The sequence below is a fragment of the Miniopterus schreibersii genome (genome assembly GCF_964146895.1).
Source record: "Miniopterus schreibersii genome assembly, chromosome: 1".
In the NCBI taxonomy this organism is placed as follows: Eukaryota; Metazoa; Chordata; class Mammalia; order Chiroptera; family Miniopteridae; genus Miniopterus; species Miniopterus schreibersii.
In genome coordinates this window covers 155,808,797-155,832,471 of record NC_138101.1, presented here as the reverse complement: position 1 = coordinate 155,832,471, position 23,675 = coordinate 155,808,797, and the positions used below count along the sequence as shown (strand labels likewise).

At 40.2% G+C, this 23,675-nt stretch overlaps 1 protein-coding gene across 3 annotated transcripts in view; it reads left to right on the top strand.

The window, feature by feature from the left end:
- The first annotated feature begins 218 nt into the window (after positions 1–218).
- Positions 219–23,675, top strand: part of ALDH1A2 (aldehyde dehydrogenase 1 family member A2) — an 87,656-nt gene continuing 64,199 nt past the window's right edge. Inside the window, exons 1-2 of one of the 3 annotated variants that reach the window (XM_081151560.1) lie at positions 231–303; positions 382–573. In XM_081151560.1, the coding sequence (XP_081007686.1) occupies positions 457–573 (117 nt within the window). In that variant the 5' untranslated portion in view covers positions 231–303; positions 382–456. Of the gene's footprint in view, positions 574–23,675 lie in introns of all 3 variants that reach the window. The other 2 variants (XM_081151559.1, XM_081151558.1) reach the window with 2 other exon arrangements.

The following is a 23,675-nucleotide window of genomic DNA, read 5'->3' as shown; positions in this document are numbered from 1 at the left end:
TCTCCGTGCCGTGTGAACGCCCCGCCGGTGGGGGCCCCGCCAGCGCCCCTCGTCCCCTCCCTCCGCGGCTCCGGGACCACGACCCGCGCGCCAGCGGCCGAGGTGCGCCTCCCGCCGCCCCTGACCCCGCGGGGCGAGGCCGGCCCTGCACGCGGAGCCCCGCGCCCCGGCCGTCGAGGACGGCGGCGTGGGCGTGAGCGGGTTCCGGGCCCGGGGCGGGGGCGCCCGACGCACTTGACCGTGGGCGCGGAGCGCCGGGCGGCGGCGGGCTCTATGTAAATCCGCGGCGCCCCGCAGTCCTAGGTAGGATGGACCAGCCCCCGCGCCGCGGCCCTCACGTCCAATAAGAAGCGCCCCAGCTTGACACCTGCCTATATACAGGCGAGCGCGCCCCCGGCCGCGGACCGCGCGCACAGCCCGCACAGCCACGCGGGGCAGCGACGCCCGGCCGCCACCATGACTTCCAGCAAGATCGAGATGCCCGGCGAGGTGAAGGCGGACCCCGCCGCCCTCATGGCCTCCCTGCACCTCTTGCCGTCGCCCACGCCCAACCTCGAAATCAAGTACACCAAGGTAAGCGGCCGCGAGGCCGGCCGTCCGCGGACACTTTCTAGAACCTTCCCTCCTTCCTGTGCGGGAACTGTTAGGGCGAGAGGGCGGCCTGGCGGGGGCCGGGGTCGCGGGGCCAGCTTGTCATCCCCGCGCAGCAGAGGGGACGCCCCGTTCCCGGGGTGGGGGGCTTCGGAAGCCCCGCCAGGGTCTGGGGACACCTCGGGGACTTACCAGCCCTGGAAGCGCGGCGCCGAGTAGTCGCCGTCAACGGCTTTTTTCCCCAAACCGCATCTGCCGCCGCTTTCCGGCCCCGCTCTCGGGGGCCCGACCGCAGCGGGGAAGGCGGCGGCACCGCATCGACGCTAATGGGGACGGAGGCGTCCCGCCGGGTCGGCCGCGCGGCCAGGCCGTCGCCTCTCGGGGCCCCGCCGTCAGGGGCCGCGCTCGGAGGTCCCGACGGTGCCGGGCGCGCCGCGCTCTGGCCGCCTCCGCAGGTTCCCTGGGAGCCTGGCTGCTGAGCCCAGTAGATCCCACGCCAGCCCTGCACCCGCATTTTGTAGGCAGTGGCGGTAATCTTGGAAAACTTGGAAAGCCTTTTCATTTGTATAAATTCACAGGTTCGCTTTTGAACTGAAAAAAAAATTATTCTTTATAACGAATTCTGACGCCTCGGGTTTGCCAGGCAGTAATTTTTTTGTTGTTGCACCGCATTAACAAAATATGTGTTCGCTACTTAATGTAAACTGAATTCTCTTTCTTTTCCTAAATTCGATGTAGAAAAAAATTTATTAATTACGCATATGGGGGGTTTATACTGTTATAGCATTGGGGGGAGGAGAGATGGGATTTAAAGTCATGTTTCTGAGAGTTCATTTTACAGTTCTCTTGTTTGATTTTCTATTTCTTTCAGTTGATTTCTACGCTAAACTTCTCCCGATTAACTTAAACACACACTGAGCACACACAACATGGTTAAAGTTGTTTTCCACCATGCTTATTACAAGATAAACTAAATTTTGTCCACAAGTAAATTGTTTGGTTCTGACTTAATGGTTGAAAGAAATACAAAAAACAACATCAGAATATTAAAATTTTACTTGCATTGAGTTTTAGGTTACAAATCAAGGTGATTTGTTTTTCGAGTGCCCATTTAGATGAATTTGATGTACCTGTTAGCTTTTTTAGATGGTGTGACAAATTTTTGAAAGCCGTTTTAATGAGAGGTCGTTAATGGTTACAGCCATTTAGGCAACGTTTGCATAACAATAGTGCCAATGTGTGGCACTTCTCTGGGTTCAGGGACCAGCGGGGAAAGCCTGCAGCATAAAAGTTTTGTTTTATGAGGGTCCCTAACCTCTTCAGCCACTCCTGAAAGTTCTTAAGATGCAAGATCTACTTCTGAGAATGGACCTAATCCTCAGATTTGGGTGGGTTTGATTTTAGTCTTACTTTTGATCGGATTTTCCAAACAGCCCTGAAAGGAGTTTTAGGTATGCAGTAGGTATCTCAGAATTTAATTTGGAAGCTCTTGCAGCTCTTTTTCTCTAACTACCCCAGCTCTCTTTTTTCTCTCGTTGTCCCCCAGTAGGAAAGACAACTGATTTATAGCTAATTGAAGTCTTTAATGTGGAGTCTTTTCGCTCAGGGGAGACTTTTATCCAGTATCCACTTTCCCACTTATTACAAAGAAAAACAATCAGAAATGAAATAATGGATTGTAACTTGATTCTTTAATTTGTGGGGAGGAGGCATCTTATTTTTGGCTTGACAAACAACCCTCATAAATACTGAGTAATACTAATCGGAAGGTGACCCCTTTTCACAGAACCTTGTAAAATCAGGTATCTGTGAACATTCCCAGCAGCTTTCCTCCTCAGCTCTTTAGTGAGACTTTTAAATTTTCTGAGACAAGCGTTGTGGGCAAGCAGCTTTTTAAACGTAGAGCAGAAGTTGCTCTTTTGGTAGCTGAGGGCAATAGCGAATGCTGTTTTACTTAAAAGGAAAATAAGATTAATGGAGAGTTTTTAAAAAAAATTCTCTTATTATCACAGTGAGGGAAATTATATTAGCACTTTCAAACAGAAGAATGAACAAGGTAGAATGGACAGTCCTCTAGAACAGTGATACCACATTCACTAGGAATTTCTAAAAGGGTAATTAATGGCTAAAAATTATTATGCTGGAGGGCTCGTTAAATAACACATAGGAAACAACAATCTTTGTATCAGAAAATGGTACATGACGAACGCAGATGGACCCTTAATCATTTTGTCTTGTTGAACAAATACATCTTTAGTAAAGGCTGTTGCGGTAGGATTTTTAAATATGATTTTGGGACCAACATAAAATCGCTACTGAGAATTTCAGGCAGCATGCATTTGGAAAACTTTGCACTGTGATCTTGTATTTTTCTGTATTTATTCACCATTCTCTTCTAAAACTATTTTACTTTTTTTTAATAAAAGGGGAATGAGGGAGATAATTAGAAAAAAATCGTTACTGCCTTTGTTTGTCAAAGGTCCAGTGAAAATGCTCCAAGGATGTTGAAAGGGCTAACCTCCTGTTTTTTTGTTTTTTTTTTAATGTGTTGACTTTCAGGCAATTACGTTTAGTTTTTAAAATAAGCCTCCCTCTCTGAGGGCCCACCACCCATTTTAGACTAATGATCAACAGCAATACCATCTTTGGAATATGCCTATTTTTATTTCCCTAATAAAGCAAGCTAGACTTCAAGTTTAAAAAGTGATTTCTTATTAAGGAATATGTAAACCAAACAGACAAACAAAAAAAAGACTGCATTAGTTAAGAGAGTGATAACAGCACCAACGTGAAAGAGTGAGTGGACTGCTTTGAAGAATGCTTGACAGCTAGCGTGGGAGTCTGATTGCTTTTAGCTATGCTTTTATGAATTAAAGGTTTTCTGAATTGCTTCTGTTTTATCAGTCAGGATTTTAGAACCTTTTTATAGCTGAATATATCACAGGAGTACACACATTGTAAAATCAAGTCTAGTACTTTACTGACCGCCTGGAACTGCAGCGGAGATCTTTTCTTTTCCAGATTCCCAGGTCTTTGGAAACTTTCTATCTTATTACCACCCCTACTTTCTCCTTTGTCTGTCATCTCTCCTGGTTGTACTAGTCCCTCTGTCCCCTACACATACAGACACACACACAAGTGTTGAACTCTTTCTCTGTTGATCACTTTTTCAGTGAGAGTTTGTGCCCATAACTAACAGTAACATGAAGTGGTATGTTTTCCTCTAGCATCTGATACTGTGGGGACCTAGTATGGAGGGAGGGAGGGGGACATTTGTAGGATATCAACCCACCAAATTAGAAGAGGAAAAATAAAAGACAATCAATTGATAATCAGAGCTGATGTACATTGGGTAACTACTATTTATCCTTTCATTTATTCAATTAACAACCTTTTCTTGAACATCTGTTTTCTGGAGTCAATTTGAGTTCAGTTCAAAGGATATTTGAGTGGCCATGTTTCTAACTGTGCTTTGTGTTACACTAGCTGGGCTGTGGAAGCAACCTCCTTCTAAGAGCTTAGGGTCTTACTGGAAGCATTGAGGGCCAAAAATTACTTGTCAGTCTGGTGGTAGTTCAGTTGATCAATGTAAAAATAACAATAATTACTGTACTTATAATGCCACTTACATTGTTTATAGGGCCTAATGGTTTATCTAGCACTTTCATATATATCTTATGATTCTTGCAATACCTTTTAAAGGAGAGAGTAGGAAGAAATAGAAATAATTGATAAGGAAGACCTTGGCCTTGACTTTTAAAAATTGATAGAGCTTTCCTCACCATACCCTTTGCTTTTCCTAGTGGTCACATACTTTTTTTGAGAGAGATAGAGAGAGAGAGACTTTAAATCTTTATTTTTGTGTTGCTTCTATTGCAAACATGGAGATAATATGAATTGCTCTACTCCTCTTAAGAAGGAGCTACCTTTTGTGACTTTTGATTCCCTGACTTTAAATTACTATTTTTGATATTTCTATGGATTTTATGTCTGGGGCGAGATTGTTGCCTATCCTAGGGATCATTTCTTATAAGATTGTGTGGTTCTAGTTGCTTCCAAGCCTCTAATCAAGATTGTCTGTCTTGGTCATACTTATTTAGAGGGGACCTCTCATTAAAAAAATACTTTTTTTTGCAATTGCACAGCTTTTTGATGTTTGTATCATCTCCATTTAACCTGTGGGAGCTGATCAACTTCATCATAAGACTTGAATTAAGTAATTCTCCTGGGGTCCTGCCTGCCCTGATGCCTTCTGCCGCACGGGCTTATGTTACCATATAGAATCACCATTTGCTGAAGCACTTCTGCCCTTTTTATCTATAAAATGAAGAATCAGTTTTTTTATTTGAGGGTAAAAGATTCTCTGAGGAGCCTGTTCTGTGAGGTCTCATTTCCTTATAGCCAGGCTTAAGAGAAGCCAGGCATGCATAATTAGTTCTCTGTTGTATTAGATAAGCACCAGGATCAGACCATGACCAAACCAAAAGCATCTCAAATACCAACATGCACAGTTCTCTGTCAAGTCTTTCTCAGCTGGATAATGGAAAACACTGATGGGTATTTTTCTGTTTTTAGTTATCTTAGTGACAGCTTGCAAGGGTCACCAAACTATAGACTGTCTGCCTAATTTTGTAAATAAAGTTTTGTTGGAACACAGCCACACTCATTCAGTTACATATTGTCTGTGGCTGCTTTTGGACTGCAATGGCTTAGTCAAGTATTTGCAACAGAGACCATATGGCCCACATTTTAGAAAAAGTTTACAAGGCCTTGACTTAGGGAAAAAAAGGCTCTGAGTTAAAATAGGCCTTTGTTCAAACCTTGGTCAGATAGCTTAATTAGCTACTTGAACAGTTATGAATGGTGTCTCCTCTCAGGGAGTTTCTTCACTGGGTGTCAATTTCTACATCTATCACAACTGAGATAATAGTGTCTACCTTCCAGGGTTGTTGTCAGGACTCAGTGAGGAAGTGTGTGAAAGTAAATGGCATATAATGATAATCAGCAAAGGGCTAATTCCATTTCATTTTGTAAAGTGGTGATTACATTTGTAGTTTCAAATTAATGGAGCCCATTAAGAAAGATCAGAATGGTATGATGAATGAAGTTTTACAAACAGGCCAATGTTTGGTATTTTAATTAGTCATAAGAGTTTAAGATTCTGCGTAGCTTGTATGTTTACACTGGATTTTCATCAAATGAGATCCCTTGGAGGTTTCCCTACAAGGTCTTATCTTTACTAAAAAGTCACCAAATCAAACAGTTTCCCAGCCATTACAGTCATGTGTCAACTAACAGTATTTAGATCAACAGGGGACTGCATTTACTACAGTGATCCCATAAGATTACAATGGAGCTGAAAAATTCCTATCCCCTAGTGATGTTGTAGCCATCATAATGTTGTAGCCCGAGGCATTACTGTTTTGTGCCATCTCAGCCTATCCATAGTCATGCTGTCAGGTAGAAATGGCTGGGAGCCCTCATCTGGCCCTGGGAGCTCCCCTGTGCCCCAAGGCACAGTAAGTCACTGGCTTACTCTTTATTGGTGAATTCAAAACAGAAGAACGGGAACTTAAAGCATGGGAAGATAAAAATACATGTAGCCTAAGATGGTCAGTTGTCTAAATCAACCAAAATCTCAGGAAAAAAATGCCTAAGTGCGAGGAGGTGGACTGGCCCTTTATCCTGTCTGGTGACTGGCATTGTGTACATTCCAGATAGACTTCCTAGAAGTGATGCCTCTTTAAAGTATATGACTCAGCAATCAAAGCTTAAATCAGGCACTTGCATTATAAAAAGGAACGCCAACAATCAGGGCTTAAACTATAACTACTCACTTGTTTGTGGTGATGCTGCTGTAAGCAAACCTACTGCCCTGCCAGTCGAATAACAGTAAAGTACAGCATAGGGAATATCGTCAGTAATATTGTAATAATTGTATGCTGCCAGATGGGTACTAGGCTTATCAGGATGATCCCTCCGTAAAGGATATAAATGTCTAATCACTATGTTGTACACCTGAAACTAATATAATATTGCATGTCAACTGTAATCAAACAATAAATTTTAAGAAGTATAGACACACATTACAGTAGTGGCCTATACCATCTAGGTTTGTATAAATTCACTCTACAATATTTACACAAGATTGAAATTGCCTCACAATGCATCTCTCAGAATGTATCTCCATCATTAAGCAGTGCGTGACTATTTTAATAATCAAAGTAGGTATCTGACACTTGTGCCAATATTCAGCATTAATGTGCTTCAGTATACCCAACTGACTGGGCCTAAATGTCAGATTACAGAGAGCCATTTCTGGTGTTTTAAGTAGCGTGGACAAAGATGTTGCCAAGTCATTGGTGCATAGATCTAGGAAGTTTGGCAGCCTGTGAGGACATTCTCAGAAGGAAGATACTGTTTGGAAATGGGAGGGTATGTTGAGTTATATAATTTAAAACTGAATAGACTTTTACTGGTCCTGACTGCCCAATTTTGGGGCACTTCACCGTGCAGTGACTTTTTTGAAAGTCACTAGCATTTCTTTAACTTTTTTATTTGCTATAGTAAGGTCATGTCAAAGCCAGTCGTTTCTCTTCAAACACTAAGTCTAATGCATGTATAAGTGATTGCCATAGTGTCACCTTGATTCATTTTTAATTGCCTTTTCAGACATGTCTTTGAGCTCTATTCCATTTTACCTTTCAGATACATGAGATTATCCAAATTGGGAATTTCTTTTCTCTGGCATTTCTCTATTGCTTGGTGTTTGACTTGAGTTATATTCAAATTATTACCCTTCAAAATCTTAACTCTTAATGCGTTTATTTACAGCAAATCTCTGTTGTGTCACATGATTTGGAAACATTTCCAGCCTTTGAAAATTCCAGGTTGACTAATAATTGGGTGCTTTCACCATCTAGACTTTTGCTGGGCTCTCAACAAAACTTCCCTGGGGCTAACCACAGGGAATGTGATTGAAAATTAGAATGTAATGGATGAACGTTCTAATTTTTATTGTAGAAGGGAGTTTTCCTCTTTCTCCAGTTCAGCTCTGTTACCACCAGAAGTAGTTATCTGCTCTATTTCCTTTCCTCATCACAATTTGACCTTTGGAGAGTCAAAGTAGCAGTTTCTTTATTCCTAGATCTTTGGAAAGATAAAACCTATTGTCCAGTTGAACCTGGAAACACCTGTCTCTTATTTAGAAGAATTTAGGGTATCATCGGTACCAAAACACTTTCCAATCTTGATTATAAAATATAGGGAAAATTTTTCAAAATAATTAAAAGATTATATTTTTCTCATACCTAACTTTGATTTGTCTAGCCTAATTCTTTGGATTTCAAATCCAATGACTCTCAGGGTTTTTTGCTCCAGGTCATTTCTAGGGGTTTCTTAAAGATTAAACTGAATCCAAAAAATGGTATAAGTTGTGTGGTCCTTCCCACAGCGAGGATGGAACCTACCTCTGCATAAGTGGATCTGGCAAAATAAGGTGGATTTAGTAAGTCACTGACAGGCAAAAATAAACCATTTTCCTCCTCCTCCAGTCCCCAGCACCAAAACACACACCAGATCTGTGGGCCAAGGTGTGAGTAATGACGGAGAGTTTAGGGTGGGAAGGAAGAGGGAAAATGACATCATACCTGGGATGACACGATTATGAAATGCCTAAAGCATCTACAGAGGAGAACTTAAAGTCTTACTTCCCGAGATGTGAAAATTGGACTTTCTTGCTGAATCCTTTTTGGGAGGAGATCAGGAACCAGTATGAGACTGGTTGAATTCTCTAGCAAGCCTGACCAGTGAATTCTACCTCGTTTATATTTTAGAGTCTGATACCCAACTGACCAATGTAACTTAATTTTCACAGGGAAGGTTATATCTAATTGTATTATCTTGGGGTCATTTTTATTTCTAACTGCAGCTAGAGCCACCCTTTTGCTTCCTTGAATTTATTCATTTGACATTTATTAGGGCCTCTTTTGTACAAAGCACTGTTAGTCACTGTCTGGCACAAAGATACATAGATGTGGACTTTGTCCTAAAGGAGGTTGGAGAGGATTCCCACTTGGGCACGGGGGGAGGACATGTGCACGGATAACTATGGTGCATGATAGAAGATGCTGAATGCTTGAGACAAGTTCACTTCAAGCACCATGAGGATTCAGATGGTAAAGAGATGTTTGTGGCTCAGCAGATCACCAGCATACTGTATTGTTGGACATACTTGACAGGAAATTAAATGTTTCAGTCATACAGAAAACTATAGACAGTAATATAACAAACATGTACCTGTACCCAGATTTGTTAGATTTGAACGTTTTGCAATGTTTGCTTGTAATTTTTAAAAAAAAGAAATATACTGAAGTTCCCCGGTGAACTCCAGTTTTCCTCTCTACCTTCCCCTTCTTCCTCAGAACCATTTATCTTTCCCATAGGTGTATGTACATGTACACAAACAATATATGCTGTTGTTTTGCATGTTGACTCTTTTTATATAAATGTTAGCATGGTGCATATATGCTTCTGTAATTTGATTAGTTTGCTTAATATCTTCAAGATTCACCCATGTTGCTGCATGTACCTGTAATTCATTCATTGTCATTGTTGCATAGTATTCCACTCCTTGAATATATCACAACTTTTAATTCATCTACTATTGACATTTAAGATACTCCCAGCATTTTACTATTACAATAATGTTGCATTAAACATTACTGAACATATCTCCTTATACACCTGTGTGAAAGACCTTCTAGGATATATACTTAGAAGTGATATTCCTGGCCCGTGGGGTATATGTATCTACAGCTTAATTACAGGTTGCCAAATTTTTGTCCAACACAGTTATACTAGTTTCCACTGCCACCAGCAGTATATCAAAGTTCCCATTACTCCGCATCCGTACTTAGCCTTCTCATACATACTAAATTTTGCCAACTTCATGAGTGTGTAATACTATCTCATCGCTGTTTTAATTTGCATATCACTGATTTCCTGTGAGGTTGGGCATCTTTGCGTATATTTATTGGCAATTTGGCTTACTTCCTTTGTGAATTGGCTAGTATATATATCATTTGCTCATTTCCATTTGTGTAGGTCTCTGCTTTTCCTGACTTGTAGCAATTTTTATATATTCAGGATTATAATCTTTTAACAGTTATATACTATGTGAACATTTTTTTCCCTCCATGCCTTTTCTTTCTTCTTTTTTGGTGTAATTGTCACATAGTTTTAAAAGCTAATGGAGAAGATTTTTTGTATTTTTTTTGAATGTTTAGTGCTTTAGGAAATCCATTCTTATTCCCAGTTTTTCAATCTATTCTTCTATATAGTCTTCTCAAAGTTTACTTTGTTATTAAAATTTTTACCTTTTGCATTTGTGTCTTAATCCACTAGTAATTGGTATTTCTATGTGTATAAGAACACGATAAGTCTTACGGACAAATGATGTAACACATAGGAAAGTCAAATGATATTAATGTGTCAAGAACTTTTCAAAATTGTATTCTCTGCAATTTTGGAATAAGATTAGGAGGTCCCAAATGTGCAGTTTCCTTCTAAGCTTGGTCTTCTCCACAGTGGGAAAATATCAGAAACACATCCGACCTTGGCGGATGATTTTAATGCATGTTGGTTTCCCTAAATTAAGAGTAGTAATATATTCCATAAACCCAACTTTACAGCATCATTGTAGAAAACTCTAGGATACATGATCATTATAACTTTTCATGCGAAGACCAATTTCTCTACTTTTTTTACATTACCTACAACAGAATAAGTGATCGAATGGTAACTTCTGTTGTAGTTTCTCTCCCTTCCTCTCTCCCTCTCTCTGTGTCTCTCACTCTCACTCACACTCACACACACACACACACACACACACCCCACTCATTTTTGAAGGGCCATTTCCTGGTAAATAGATGAATTCTTCACTGTGTGCTGTTTGTTTTTAGGACTGGAGATAAAGTAGAAAGATGACAATGAATAGAATGTGAAAAAGAACTTCTAATAGAAAGGCCCTTTTTCTTGAATAACTGATTCACCAGGCTTGAAAATAAAATTACTTTGTTATTGTTTTAATTTAATTGTGTTTTAAGCGCAAAGCTGGTGTTGTACATTCATTCATCTATGTGCTTCTATTTTGTAAGTGATTTGGTCTGTGCTTGTGTGCATCTAATTCTGAAGAATGAAATTTTCCAACCTTAAAACTGAATCTAGCCTTCTGTTCATAGTACTTATGTAATAACCAACAGAATTGTAATTAGTCCCATGCCTTTTTTTTAAAAGGATAAACCTATATTCTCTGATTGCCCATATTGCTTGTTTGTACCACTCCTGAATGGCACAATTTTTGCCTTGTGTTATATTTTTCTGTGTAACTTCTTATTTCTAAACTGTACTAGATTACAAATTCCTGTGTCTCATAGTGGAAATGCTTAGGAAATGTTTGTTGAGTGAATACTTGTTATATTTTATTATCATTAATAGCTACTACTTTTATTATTAATACTACAATTTCCAAAGTGCTTTTCACATGTGATTACATTTAATAATTGTGGCAGCCCTATGATATGGATATTATGTTAATTTCTCCATTTTATAAGTGAGAAAATCAAGCATATTAAAGTTAAATAATTTTTCCAGGCCCAGTAGCTAGTAGGTGGCAATCTCAGGACTCAGATACCCCTCTTCCTTCCTGCTTATCACAATAAGAACAAACACAAGAGCCACAGCAACGGCAGTGAAATTTGAACTTAGTTTAAAGCTCTGCTGAGTGATTTGCTGGATACTCCCAAACTTAATTCTCTGAGTAGAAATTTCAAATTTAATTCTAGTTGATACTGTCATAGCTACCATTAGCAACAATTTCAACCAGATGTAAAGCCCCAAACAGAACTATTGATATAATTACACTGTAGGTATGAATCACCTGGGTAGGTGTGATTCTTTAGGGTGTGATGAAGAACTGGGCTTTCAGATTCTCACTGATGGGGAGGTCGCACATGGCCCTTAATAACACCTGCTTGTTTGTTTTTTCATTCAAAACGTGCTTTTCTTTGTTATGGGTATTAGATTCACTTGGGAGTGAGACTGTTGAAAGCAGGTATATTTCACATTCTTCCTAATGCTGCTTCTCCCACCATAAACCATCATTTTGTGGGAGAGACACAAGTCAGCGAGTTGGATGGGCATCTTCCATGTTGTCTTTCAGGAGCCATCATCTCTCACTAAGGCTGCACTACTATTAGATCTGTCTATTACATGCGACATTAGTGGGGATGCAGAATAGAGAAATGGAGAGTGACCCCAGAAATTCATGCAATATCCAGACTTTAATAGAGTTTCAGTGACAGAGGGTGGTGGTAGTTGGGATGCACAGTTAATGTTTCATTGTAGATGGCTCCAAAATCCTACTTAAAGAAACTGCTGCCAGGTTGTCTTCTTTAAGCCAGATCTTGGCCTCCAGATCTCTGTCTTCACTTCTAGAGACAATACGTTTCCCTTTACCCTCTACTTCCCAAACTTACCCTTCTCATCCTTTCATCTCCTTTTCTATTTTCACACACTTGTGCTTCCCTAAGTATTTCTCTCAGGACAGGCTCTTAATGACTCTCATTCCTTGGTTAGACTCATTACCTGTTTTCATAACACGGTTAGTTATGCCTGGGAACCTTTGTAGTTAGCTCTTCCAGCGGTTGGCCTAAATGGTCCTTAGGGAGGCCAGAAGCAGTGAACCTGGAATAACCACATTTGACTTCTGTGAGCCCTCTTGAGAATCTAGTAATTACTTAATGGATTGAATTGGTGACATATACTATTCCAGATAACACCCTGGGTTGCATTAAATTAACCTTCACAAATGGGTATTTATTGGTGTACTCTTAAAAGACTACATGTGTTGGCTGTAATTGCTCTTCCATGCTTCTCCATGCTGATAGGTATTTGTACTGAGTGAAAAATTTCTCAGATTAGAGCCTGGGTGGTAGTTCTAGCCATTTAGTGATGTGTGTGATTGTGTTCAGCACATTGAGCATAAATCCTGTCTTGTAAACAGCAGGGAGACTAATGAGGTTTGCCCACATTCTGGTGTCATTACTAGGAATTCCAGCAGAAAAAGAGAGGGCTTAGAAAGGAAGTACACAAAACAGAGAGATTTTTGCAACTCTTGATGAGCTGAATTAAGGAGAGAGATTATTGTTCAACATTTAGAATAGACGCATACGGACAAATATGTGTACAGAAACATTTAGCTAAAAGAAGAAACCAAACATTTTGCTTTTAATGAACACTTGCCAAGTCACTGACTCAGTTCCACAGAAAGCTAATGAGAGGCTTATTTATGAGTGTCTCTAATTGTGAGTGGTATAAAGGGGATGGCTATGGAAATAACGAAACTGTTAAAATGATAGCACAGTTTTGCTTTCTCGGAACTACGTATTGTTTCAGGCAACTGAAATTCACACCAGTTTTAATCTTACAATATTTGGAGTGATTCTTCAGTTTTTTATAGTGACAAATTATGTCTGAATACAATACTTTTTTGCAGGAAGCTTTTCAAATGTGTTTTAGATTTATTTCAGATCTTTATTTTTATTATTACTGTTAAATAACTTGTAATTTTGATAATGTCACACCAAGAGATTCCAAGGGGAGTAGTGCACAGAAATCTGTTAATGGTTCTCCTTATATAAGTGAGTGATTTAGCAGTGTCATAAAGATCCACCGGAAATCAAAATTTTTGTTCACTAAAGACTTACAGGACTAGAAATTAGAGCAGTGACTCCCAAGAGAATTCTTCTTTTAAGTCTTAGGGAAATTTGATTTTAAAACTTGGCAGTAGTGGTAGAAAGAAGAGGCTCGTTGGCACGTTTCTTCCAAACCCCATCAGTAGCTTTTCTGTTAGCCTGAGCTCATGAAAACCACGGTGGGTCCGGCAAACTCTGGGGAGAGGGAACTTGTCAGAAGCTTACGCTCTTCACTTGAGTCTAATAGAGACTTAGCACTTTGCAGGTCAGTGCCACTGCTATTTGTCTCTGACCTAAGAGATCTGGAGTTCTTCACATCAAAACCACATCTTGCTGAGCAGAGATCAAACGGAGGAAGGTAAGGATCCTGCCAGTGATTTATCATGCCAGGGAGAGTGGTCAGGCCATATGGGGCCACTGCGATGCAGTTGACATTCCGGCAGTTTCTCATACAGGTCTCGCATGTAGTTATGGCGAGTTTTTCTTGTAAAGGAATTCCGGGTCAAGTGGCAGCTTTCAGTGGCGTTTCTTAGCAAGACTTACCTCCTACGCGAGGTTTGTTTCAAAATCAAGTCCCAGCGAGAGTTCCTGTTATTTATGTGCATGGCAAGTAGGCTTTTCTTGACCGAGCAGTTGAAGCTTAACTTGAGCTTTTCACGTGATGCCCCCTTTTCTTCTTTTTTCTCTTTTCCAGGAAGGTGCCTATTTAAAAAAAGAAAAGAAAAATGAAGGTCCTTTGAGGTCTACAGAAACCAGACGTTCTTCCTAAATATTAGATGTGACTTTAGGATAATGAGATTGACTCCCTAAGCTATGCACAGTTAGGCTTATTAGTTCATCATCACATGTTATTAACTCAGAATTACAGTGTAATTCTGGGGTCAGGGAAGGCAAAACATAGACCTTTTTGCATAATTGTGATGACCAAGAGCAAAGAGGAAGAATTTAATCATTTAAGTGCAAAATGGGTATAATTATGTTTAAAAACATTTGCTAAGATTTGAGTCAAGGGCCAACATTTTAATTGAAAAACAATTTAACAATCCTTCTCTTCATTTAACTATATCAACAGATACATGAAAATGATCATGCTACATAAAATCCAGCTTGGTGTTTTGTGACAAACAAATGTTTAGTCTCTGGTGGAGAAATCACTTATTTATTGGTTCAAAGTCCTCTTCAACCTTAGGATATACATTGGGAGGGAGGTTCAGCCCCTCTTTGCACAGGATATTTGCTTTGTAATGTAAATGAAAGATGATATTGGCCTTTAAATGTAGTAGTTCATGACATTAACTTCTAATTCAACTGGAGATACCAGTTGTCCCTTTTGTGTTTTGCTCTTTCTTTTCTTAATGAGGTGGCCAAAAGTGGAATTAATTACCATAAATGGAATGGGCTTTGGTGGTTAGAACTAGATCTCATCCTGTAGTCAAAATTCACTTGATTTCCTGAGGTAGCTATCAGTTTATCTGTTTATAAACTGGGAATTATTTTGACTGATGAAGTACTTCAGCTCTTCAGGGAGCAAGCTTAAGTATAATAATGAAATGGAATTTCCCCTAGTTTTCATTCGGCATCCTTGGAACACGTAAACATCCACGAAAACTTGGTAGGGCTGCAGAAAAAATATACAGCATCTAGTTCAATTTGAATTTTAGCAAAGTAATGAATACTTTTAAAATGGAAGTATTCCTCATGATTTGCCAGTGATTTGGGACATGCTTATACTGAAATTTAATTCATTGCTTTTCTGAAGTTCATATTTAACTGTGCATCCTGTATTTTTATTTGCTAAAACTGGCAACCCTAAACTGTTATCCACATGGTCTGTGACTTTCATTTGTGACCAGCAAATAAACATCATTTTAATGTAAAATTAATTGGCAGTAAGATAAAAGACCAAAGGAATCCTTTAAAAGTGTTGCACTTGAATAATGAAGAAGCGTGCAGTAGACTTTTTTCTTTAACCCTAGAAATACTAGTGAATAAATAGGTCAACTAAGCCCATTGTAAAGACAGCTTAATCTCCTAAATGAATTGCTCCAACCTTTTAATTCAAAATCATACAAACAAAAACACTGAGATAAGCTGGGTGCTTTTTCAAATGGGGACCCCCGCGGCTTTGAAAATAAACACTTCAGCCTCCCCCCTCCCCCCAACGCCCACTCCCACACTCACTAGCCTTTCTGATGTCTTCCATTTGCAAATGAACAGGCTGAATTCTGAGAAAGAAGACTAATTAAACCTAGGGAAGATAGGCAGAGGAACATTTGTTTCCGAAGCCAAAGACAAAAAGAAATCACGGTACCTTCGGCTGTCTTAGGACTGACCGGAGGGAGCTAAAGCCCTTGCCGAGTCGCCTCTTCTCCAGGCCCACTTCCCTCGGGCGGCCGGCCAGGCCACCCTGGCCTGTGGGGACCAGCGGCCGGCGGAGAGGGCCGCCATCAGAGGTCCCAGACCAGTGAAAGGACGGGACGGTCTTCGCAGTCCTTACCTTCGCCCCCCATCCTTTGGCCCTTGTGTCCCTGACAGTTTGGCAGACAGGCCTTAGTTGCTAGCTGTGGAGAGAAGAGTAAATGAATGAGTAAGCACAGGGCCAGGAGTGACTAGCTTTTGAACGGCACTAATCAATTGCCTTCAATTGGTGGTTTGCATTCAGAATTAGAATCCGTTAAAAGTTTTTGTGCACACTATCCCAGGTTTTTCAGTAGCCAGAGGCCTTATTTAATCCTTACGACCACTGGATGACGTGATTTTATTATCTTACTTTACAGATGAGAAAATTGAGCCACAGGAAGTTTAAGTGACACACCTAAGCCACACCATCTAGTAATTTTTATACACATAGGAATTCTGGGGGAGGCAGAACTTGATTTTAGGACCCCTTTGCCCATCTTTGTGGTTGAAGAAGACCCCAAAGACCTCCATCAGTGTCCTTTCACTTTCAGAAACAGACCTTGAGGTTAGATGCATATGACAGAAGCTGAGCAGGTCTTTGCTACCTAACTAACTGCTAATGACCTAACATTCTTTTTACAACATCCACACAATGTGTGTAATCATTGCACGTTAGTGTAATGTGGTGGGCATACAACATTTATTTTAAAATACTCTGGCACAATCACTTTAGATTAATATTTGAAAGCTGTTTTAAAGTATTGCCTCTAGTTTCTTATTTCTTTTGACCTTGTGCTGTCTGCATACTTTGAAAGTCTAGTTTGCAGTCTTTTCTAGTAAAATCTTTTCCTTTTTCCTGCCTTTCAGTCCAACACTCGGGATAAGAGGGGGTTCAAGGCATACAATATTGGGCCCATTATTTACAAATGTTAATTGATTTAAAATTATAATTAATAAATTAGTCCTTGTCAAAGCAAGCTTTGTAAAATCATGTTTTTTAACCAGCAAAAAATTACACCTATTGAACAAAGGCCACGTCTCTATAATATCAAAACATTGACTTTAAAGTAAAAAATGCAATCAATCATCTAGGTGTTTTCCTATACAATGCCATTTGGGTGTTTTTTCACTTTTTAGCCAGATGTTTTGGCGTGAAGCAGGGTGAAGAGTGGCAGTCAACAGGACCACTTTTGCTCTAGCTACTTAGATATTTCAGTAGGAAGGGCCGCCCCCATAATTGATCTGATCATTTGCTTCATTACTTTACTTTCTATAGGTAACCTCTTAATTAGAAGTAAAGTAAGAATTTCTTCATTCAAGTTAAAAATACCTTTATTACCTTTGATTATAACATTCAGTTATATGCTCCTTTGCAGAGTAGCATACTGAAGTGATCACCAGTACGATTATTTTTACAACAACAGAAACTTAATTTTATGTAGTTAAATGATAGTGCCGTCTGTCCTTTGTTGTCCATAAATCTCTCGAAAGTACCTCTGTAGAAACAATAGATCCATCCTGTAAAAGAGATAACTAAGGTAAGACAAGCCCTCGCACTGCTTCTTTGTACTGCTTACTTAAAACTAAGGACTTTTTTAAAATAAATAAATCAGTGTGCTTATTGATTTGCTATCTGGTACTTTCCTTTGATGAACCAAAAGCAGGTTAGTGGCAAGGTGAGTAAAATTCAACTCTCCAAGGCACAATCCACTGCAGGGTTTACTACAAATCATTTGAAGCATTTACTATTAAAATAACAAAACATTTTATTACTGAAATAAAACATGGCAGCTTTATGTCAAAGATTCATTGAGGATAGGAAATGATGTACACCTAACTCCTATTAGTGCCCACTGCTTTGAGAATTCCTCAGGGGTTTAGATTCCCCAGTTAGAAAGTCCACGGCAGCTTTCTGTAGTCGGGGCCACTTTGCTGTGGCCGAGGAAAAGTGTGGCAAGCCTGACTTGTCCTGCAAAAGTGGCCAAGTGCTGTGGCTTGGCTGGCATGGCTGAGCTTCACGGTTTTGAATATTTATCCAAGTAATTGCTGAGATTTATAAAACAACTTAAAGCAACTTTTAGATGAATCAGATTCATGTTAATAGCCAATCTGAATTCCTTATCCCAGCTTCACTTCTTTCCCTGGTACTATGACTTTTGTTTGAGCACTGATCGCATGTTAGAATGTGGGGGAAATCAGCTGAAGCCAGGAGACCTTTCTTCAAGGAACTCAGGAAATGGAGAAACTTCCACTCAGCCAGCTAAGCCTTAGGCACAATCACATATTCTCTCCTTAACTGTACAGCCTGGCAAGGTAGCTAGGCCTTTCCCCCCCTATTTTTACGGAGAAAGAAACAAAGCGCGGAGTATGAGAGTCTTAAGATCTTCAGTATTACACAAGTAGTAAAAGGGGACTGGTGTTTAAATGGAAATCTTTCAACTCTAATATCTCCATTTTAGTTTGTTCTATAAGGAATATAAAGGAATATGTGCAAGATTAATCACATCAGTCCTTGGTGAATTTCCTTATTTCTATACTTTGTTTGACAGGCGCAGACATGACCCTCATAACACTGACCTTTCATGATCGAATAAGTTAAGCAGCTTCAGTCTCTACACTTGACTTAGGGAGAATAGACTTGTATGTTACTTTGTTATCCTTTAAAAAAAAAAAAAGTATAAACCAGCTCAGTCACCTTGAATTGATTTTCAAAAAGCCCACCTTTATGATCTTCACTGTTTTAATCAAGGGATACAACTGTATACTCCATTCATGTTTCAGACCACTCTCCTGGACACTATGAGATGTCTATTCCTTTCAGGTTTGGGAAGGGACACTTTTGTTGGACAGAAAGCCTTTGTTGCAGTAGAGTATTGTCCTTGTTAGAGTTCTTAAAAGCATTCCACCAGGAAGGGAATAAAATTTCTTAAATGGAGAAATATATGACATTTCCTGCCCAGGTGCCCAGAATCTAGGATGCTATGAAATATTTATAGAAGGAAATTGTACTCACAGATTTTTTTCCAAATGCCTGTGTGGAGTGTCCTACTAAAGTGCCATTATGAATTTTTATTTTAACTCCCTTAGCTGGGAGAAGTAGCTGTGAGCCAAACATCTGTGACTGTTTTATAAAGACTTTGGCATTTGATGCCCTTTTCTTATTCAGCCTTGGATACCCAGATTCTAAAGAGAAAGGAACGTATGAAAAAGGAATCACTCCGAGGCAGTGCAATTGAGATCAGCTCCTAAGTCAGTCAGGGTTGGCCATTCCCTTCTTCCTCTGCGCATCCAAAACCAGGCCTCCTGCGAGAAGTCATTAGGACAGGTTTCCAAGTCCCTTTCCTGAACACTCAACTATAGCCCTGTGATTGTAAGAGCACAAAACTGATCTTCAGTACGCCCAGGAAAATAATTCCCTATCTGAGGCTCACAATAGCCTGGCTGGTGTGTGTCCTCCGGCAGAAGTTCCTGCTTCTGCACCTGGGAGACTGCAGCCTGTCCCGGGACCTCGCCTCGAAGCAGAATTACATTAGGAACGTAAATCACCACTGGGTCCCTAACACACTTTGCTTTCAAGAAAGGAAATGAAAAATTATTTTGCAGTCACCTGTGTTGATTGTGCTGAAGGAAAAAAGGAAGTCAAACAAAATTTCTTGTCCTTAATAATCTTTAGGCAACACTGTGAAAGAGATGTGGTGAGGATTGCTCATAGTCCCTGGCCAACCATCAAATCTGCTTTCTAAGGAAACGTCAGCAAAAATTAAATTTAGAAAAAGGCTAGGACAGGAATCAGGATATGGGGGTTTCAATCCTTATCCTGCCACTAATGGGGTGTGTGACCTCGTGCCAGTCACTGGGTTTTTGACAAGTTTATACAACACTTTTCATTTGCGTGGGTTATACCTCAGGCCACTTCCAGCTCTGTGAATCTATTTCTTCCTAACCCAAGTGGCCTCCACTATATTTAGATCAAGAAAAGGATACTTGTTTATTAGTGCATTTTAAACTAGTGCTTTAATTAGCCTTGGCTTTAAAGTATGATCTTGGCATACTCCATAGTTTCAAAACAAGAAACTAAAACCAGTTTTTGAGGGGTAGTTGGGAGGTTTCCAGTTGTTTTTGGTGATTACTTTGCGTAGGTTTTAAAATGTTTGTTTTCCAGCTAAATTTCTCTTTTTCAAATGGTATCTTTCTAATACGCGAGTTGCGTGATCAAGTGCTGGACATAATTGGAAAGGGCGGCAGTCACTTCTGAACCCGGAGGACGGGCTCTGCTGTGTGCACAGAGCTTTGTTATTCACATGGTTGTGAAACATCACCATCCACTTAGAGAAAGAGCAAGGCAAATTAGTGTCACAGAGCTTCAGATAAACTTTCTTGTTGAGCGCCCACTGGTGGCCACATGTGTTCTGTGGACGGTACCTTAGCTACACAGTATTAGAACTAGGGAGTCTTCAGGTGTGACAGCTTCCATTCAGATGGTAGTAGCTTTCTGAAGTGCCGTGTTGAAAGTATTCAAGAGTTCAGCTGGGAAGCGTCGTGATCGATTACCTATGTCTATCCAGGGGCTGGACAGAGGGTTTGTATCACAAGTGCCTGTCTTTGGTTACCAAGTCCCCTTCTCTCATAGAGAAGCAGGGTTGGGGAAGCTGGGAACATTTAGTGAGAAACCTGCAGAGCATCTAGTGAGAAAACAAGACTAGACACAAGCACTTCACCTCCTCTTCCTGCCAGACAGGTGTACGTCTTTGGTTGGATTTCTCTGAGGCATAGATTACTTTTCTAGTGTTTTATAAAATTAGAATATAAGATAGATGCTCTTTGGGGCATATTCATAGTAGGTATTCAATCAATACTTTTGAACATTGTGACCACATCATATTACTGGAGTTGTTACTGCATTGGTCTTCCCCACTATAGTGCTGAACACTTATTTCAAGGGCAAGGGCTGACTTTTATTTATTTCTGTATCCCTCAGTGCCTGGCATAGTGTCTAACATATAGTAGGTGCATAAGAAATGATTGTGAATAAAGGAAGAATTAATGATTTCTAGGAAGATAGAATAAAGATGCCAACTGCCTCCCCTTTCACATGTAACTCTTGTCCTCTTTCCTTCTTTTCCCTCCCTCTTTTCAGCTCTTCCCTTTCTCCCAATAACCAGTGCTGTGAGTCACTTACTAGCTTTAATATACCTTTTTAGAAGATAATATTTCTTTCATTTCCTCTCTTCACAAAAATGAAAGGTGACATGTCTTCATTATAAAGAAACGGCCTCAGCAACTTCTGGAAAAACTCTCGTGGTTAATCAGTTACTTTTAATATAAATATATATGCTCAATGCTGAATTACATTGTAAAACTCCCAGGCTGATTTATGGTCTCAGTCCGCCTTAATTAACATCGATTCTAGGGGAATAGTAAATGGGAATGGCCTTCACAATTGAGGTTGAACAATGAACTCTCTGGGTGTTGTCCAATTTGTAACATGATTTACATGAAGGGAGCCCTTCCCTTCCTGGGGTTATCCCTTTTTCATCTGGTGTTTAGGACGGGTTATATATAATCCATAGATAGGAACATTTGCTGTCAAATACTTTTGCTGATTTAGAGCCGGGCCACAAAATGGTCACTATTAATAAAGAAGGAGAAAAAAACCTAATCTGAGGCTTTGCAGGGATTCCAGCTTCTTGCCATGTGTCATCGCTTGTCCAGTCTGTGGCGTTTTTACGAAGTGGCCATAATGAAAGTCAGATTAAATGCACGGGATATATACATTTAATCAACAGCCATTGGAGTCTGCGGTGCTGGAAGAATTATAAGAGCCCCGTGAATGCAAATTTATTGCAAAAGAATCCAAGGGGTGGGGGAATGAATGTCTGCTGACTGGTACTACCTGACACGGGACACCCAAAAACTTTCCAGAGTGAGTGATTTAAGTGTAAGGTTTGGCTTGTAAAGCTGCCAGCTGCTTGGTTTCAAAACTTGAAACATTTCCAAAACATTGGATGAGGCACTTTATATGTGCACTAGAGTAAATACTCCGGTTTTACTGCCAATTTAAATGTGCTCAGTTTACAGTAATGAGCTTGTATAGGCATTACCTTGTTTATAGAAAGTGGAACAGGAAGAAATGAACATTAACCATTACCAGTAGCAATTCCCATTGCCTCTGCCACAGCACTGATGGCATGTAGAGTTCCTTCCAGTGTGGGAATATGTCACAACTGACATTGGTGTGTACTTGGCTTTAATGCCATGTTGCTTCAACAGAGTAACAATTGCTGTAATTCAGCGTGACTTGGTCAAGGCTGCTCAGACCAGTTGGCTGTTTCTTACTGCTTTTCCTAAAACAGACATCAACAGCATTCTCACATATAGGAGTCATGGGACAGCAAATAGGTTGGTGCCCTGATTACACATAATTGAGTTTTCAGCTAACTCTGTTTTCTGAAAGTGAATCAGTCATGGGAATTATGTCTTTTTCTCTTACAAAATTATTTGGGGGTGTTTTAATGCTCTGCATGGAAGCAGGAGCCTTTGGCTTTGGGGATGACTGGCACGGGAACCCCTTTAGCCCTTCCGTACTCATGGGATCGTATTCTGGAAACAGGCAGATATATTTAGCCTGAAAGACATAATTTGCTCAGCCTGGAAAAGAAAGAACATATAGAAATCTAAGGAGACTCTAACAAGTAAATGCCTAAAAGAGAGCAGACACTCGTTAAAACTATTGAAGGAGATAAGAAAGGATGCGAAGAAGGGAAGGGAGGGTGTTAATAGGAAGAGACCATGGATACCCATATCTTTAGAGACATATTCTCATGAGCTCAGCTGTGTTTAGACTAGACTTTGTAAAACAAAAAAGTCCCTACTGATTGCCAGGGACTCCTTGTCTTTATTTCTGCATTTATTTGTGTGGCTTCTGAGAATCTTTTGGCCCAAGTACATGTACACTTAAGAATATCAGGATTATGCTACCCAGGAATAATACTTCCCCTACGGTATAATTCCTTCTTCGCTGTGTGGGGATACTAGCAAAACTCAGAAATCGACCAAAGCCAAGAGCACAATACATTTCTGTAAATGACAGGATGCTGAGAGTCTGTGGCTGTCAAATTGTCCTCATGCTACAGGCTTTGTATGTTTTCTGGCAGGTCTTGCTTTAATGCTTTTTCCAACAGTATTTTCATGGTGATAAAAAAAAGAAAGCTAGTTATTCAGCATTGAATAGTTAAAAATATTGAATACCCGAACTTCCATGGGAAATGAGCTCTACTCTTTCGGTTTTTTCTGTCATACTCTCTCCCTGTCCCCTCCACCTCCTCTCATCCTGGGTTCCCTTCTTAATTCATTGTTTCTCAGTATGAATTACCTAGACCTTATTTTTCTCAGTCTCTTCTATTTTAACAGAACTATATATTTTTAAAATAAATATTTGTTTTCTAACACTATTTTTCAATATTCCTTAGCCTTGTCTTTTAAAATCTCCTCTTCCTGTCTCCTTTATAGTGTTTTTCACTCCCTTTAATCATTGCTCTTTCTAAATGTGGTTAATTTATAACATATTTAAAATTTTTCTTTTTTCTTGTGTCCTCCCTTCTATAACTCTGTTGGGCAAGCTTTATGAGTTTTTGACCTATATGCTCTGGATTTTCGCGGTTTCGGGCCCTGCCTGCCTGGGGCCATCCTGCCTTCTCTGAGGTCAGTGCTATGGTAGAGACTAGTGCCCAGAATACAGGGGCCGCTCGACCCCCGAGGCTGCTGGCAAGGCCCGGGGCTTTGAGGAGGAAGGAGAGAAGCTAAATTTTGACTCTCTTCTTTCTTTCTCACACTCCTTAAACCAGGCTATCAGGTAATCTTCGGAGAGGAGCTAAAGTTAAGGAAGCGGGACTGACCAGGCCAGCTGAATCGTTTTATTAGGGATGGAGT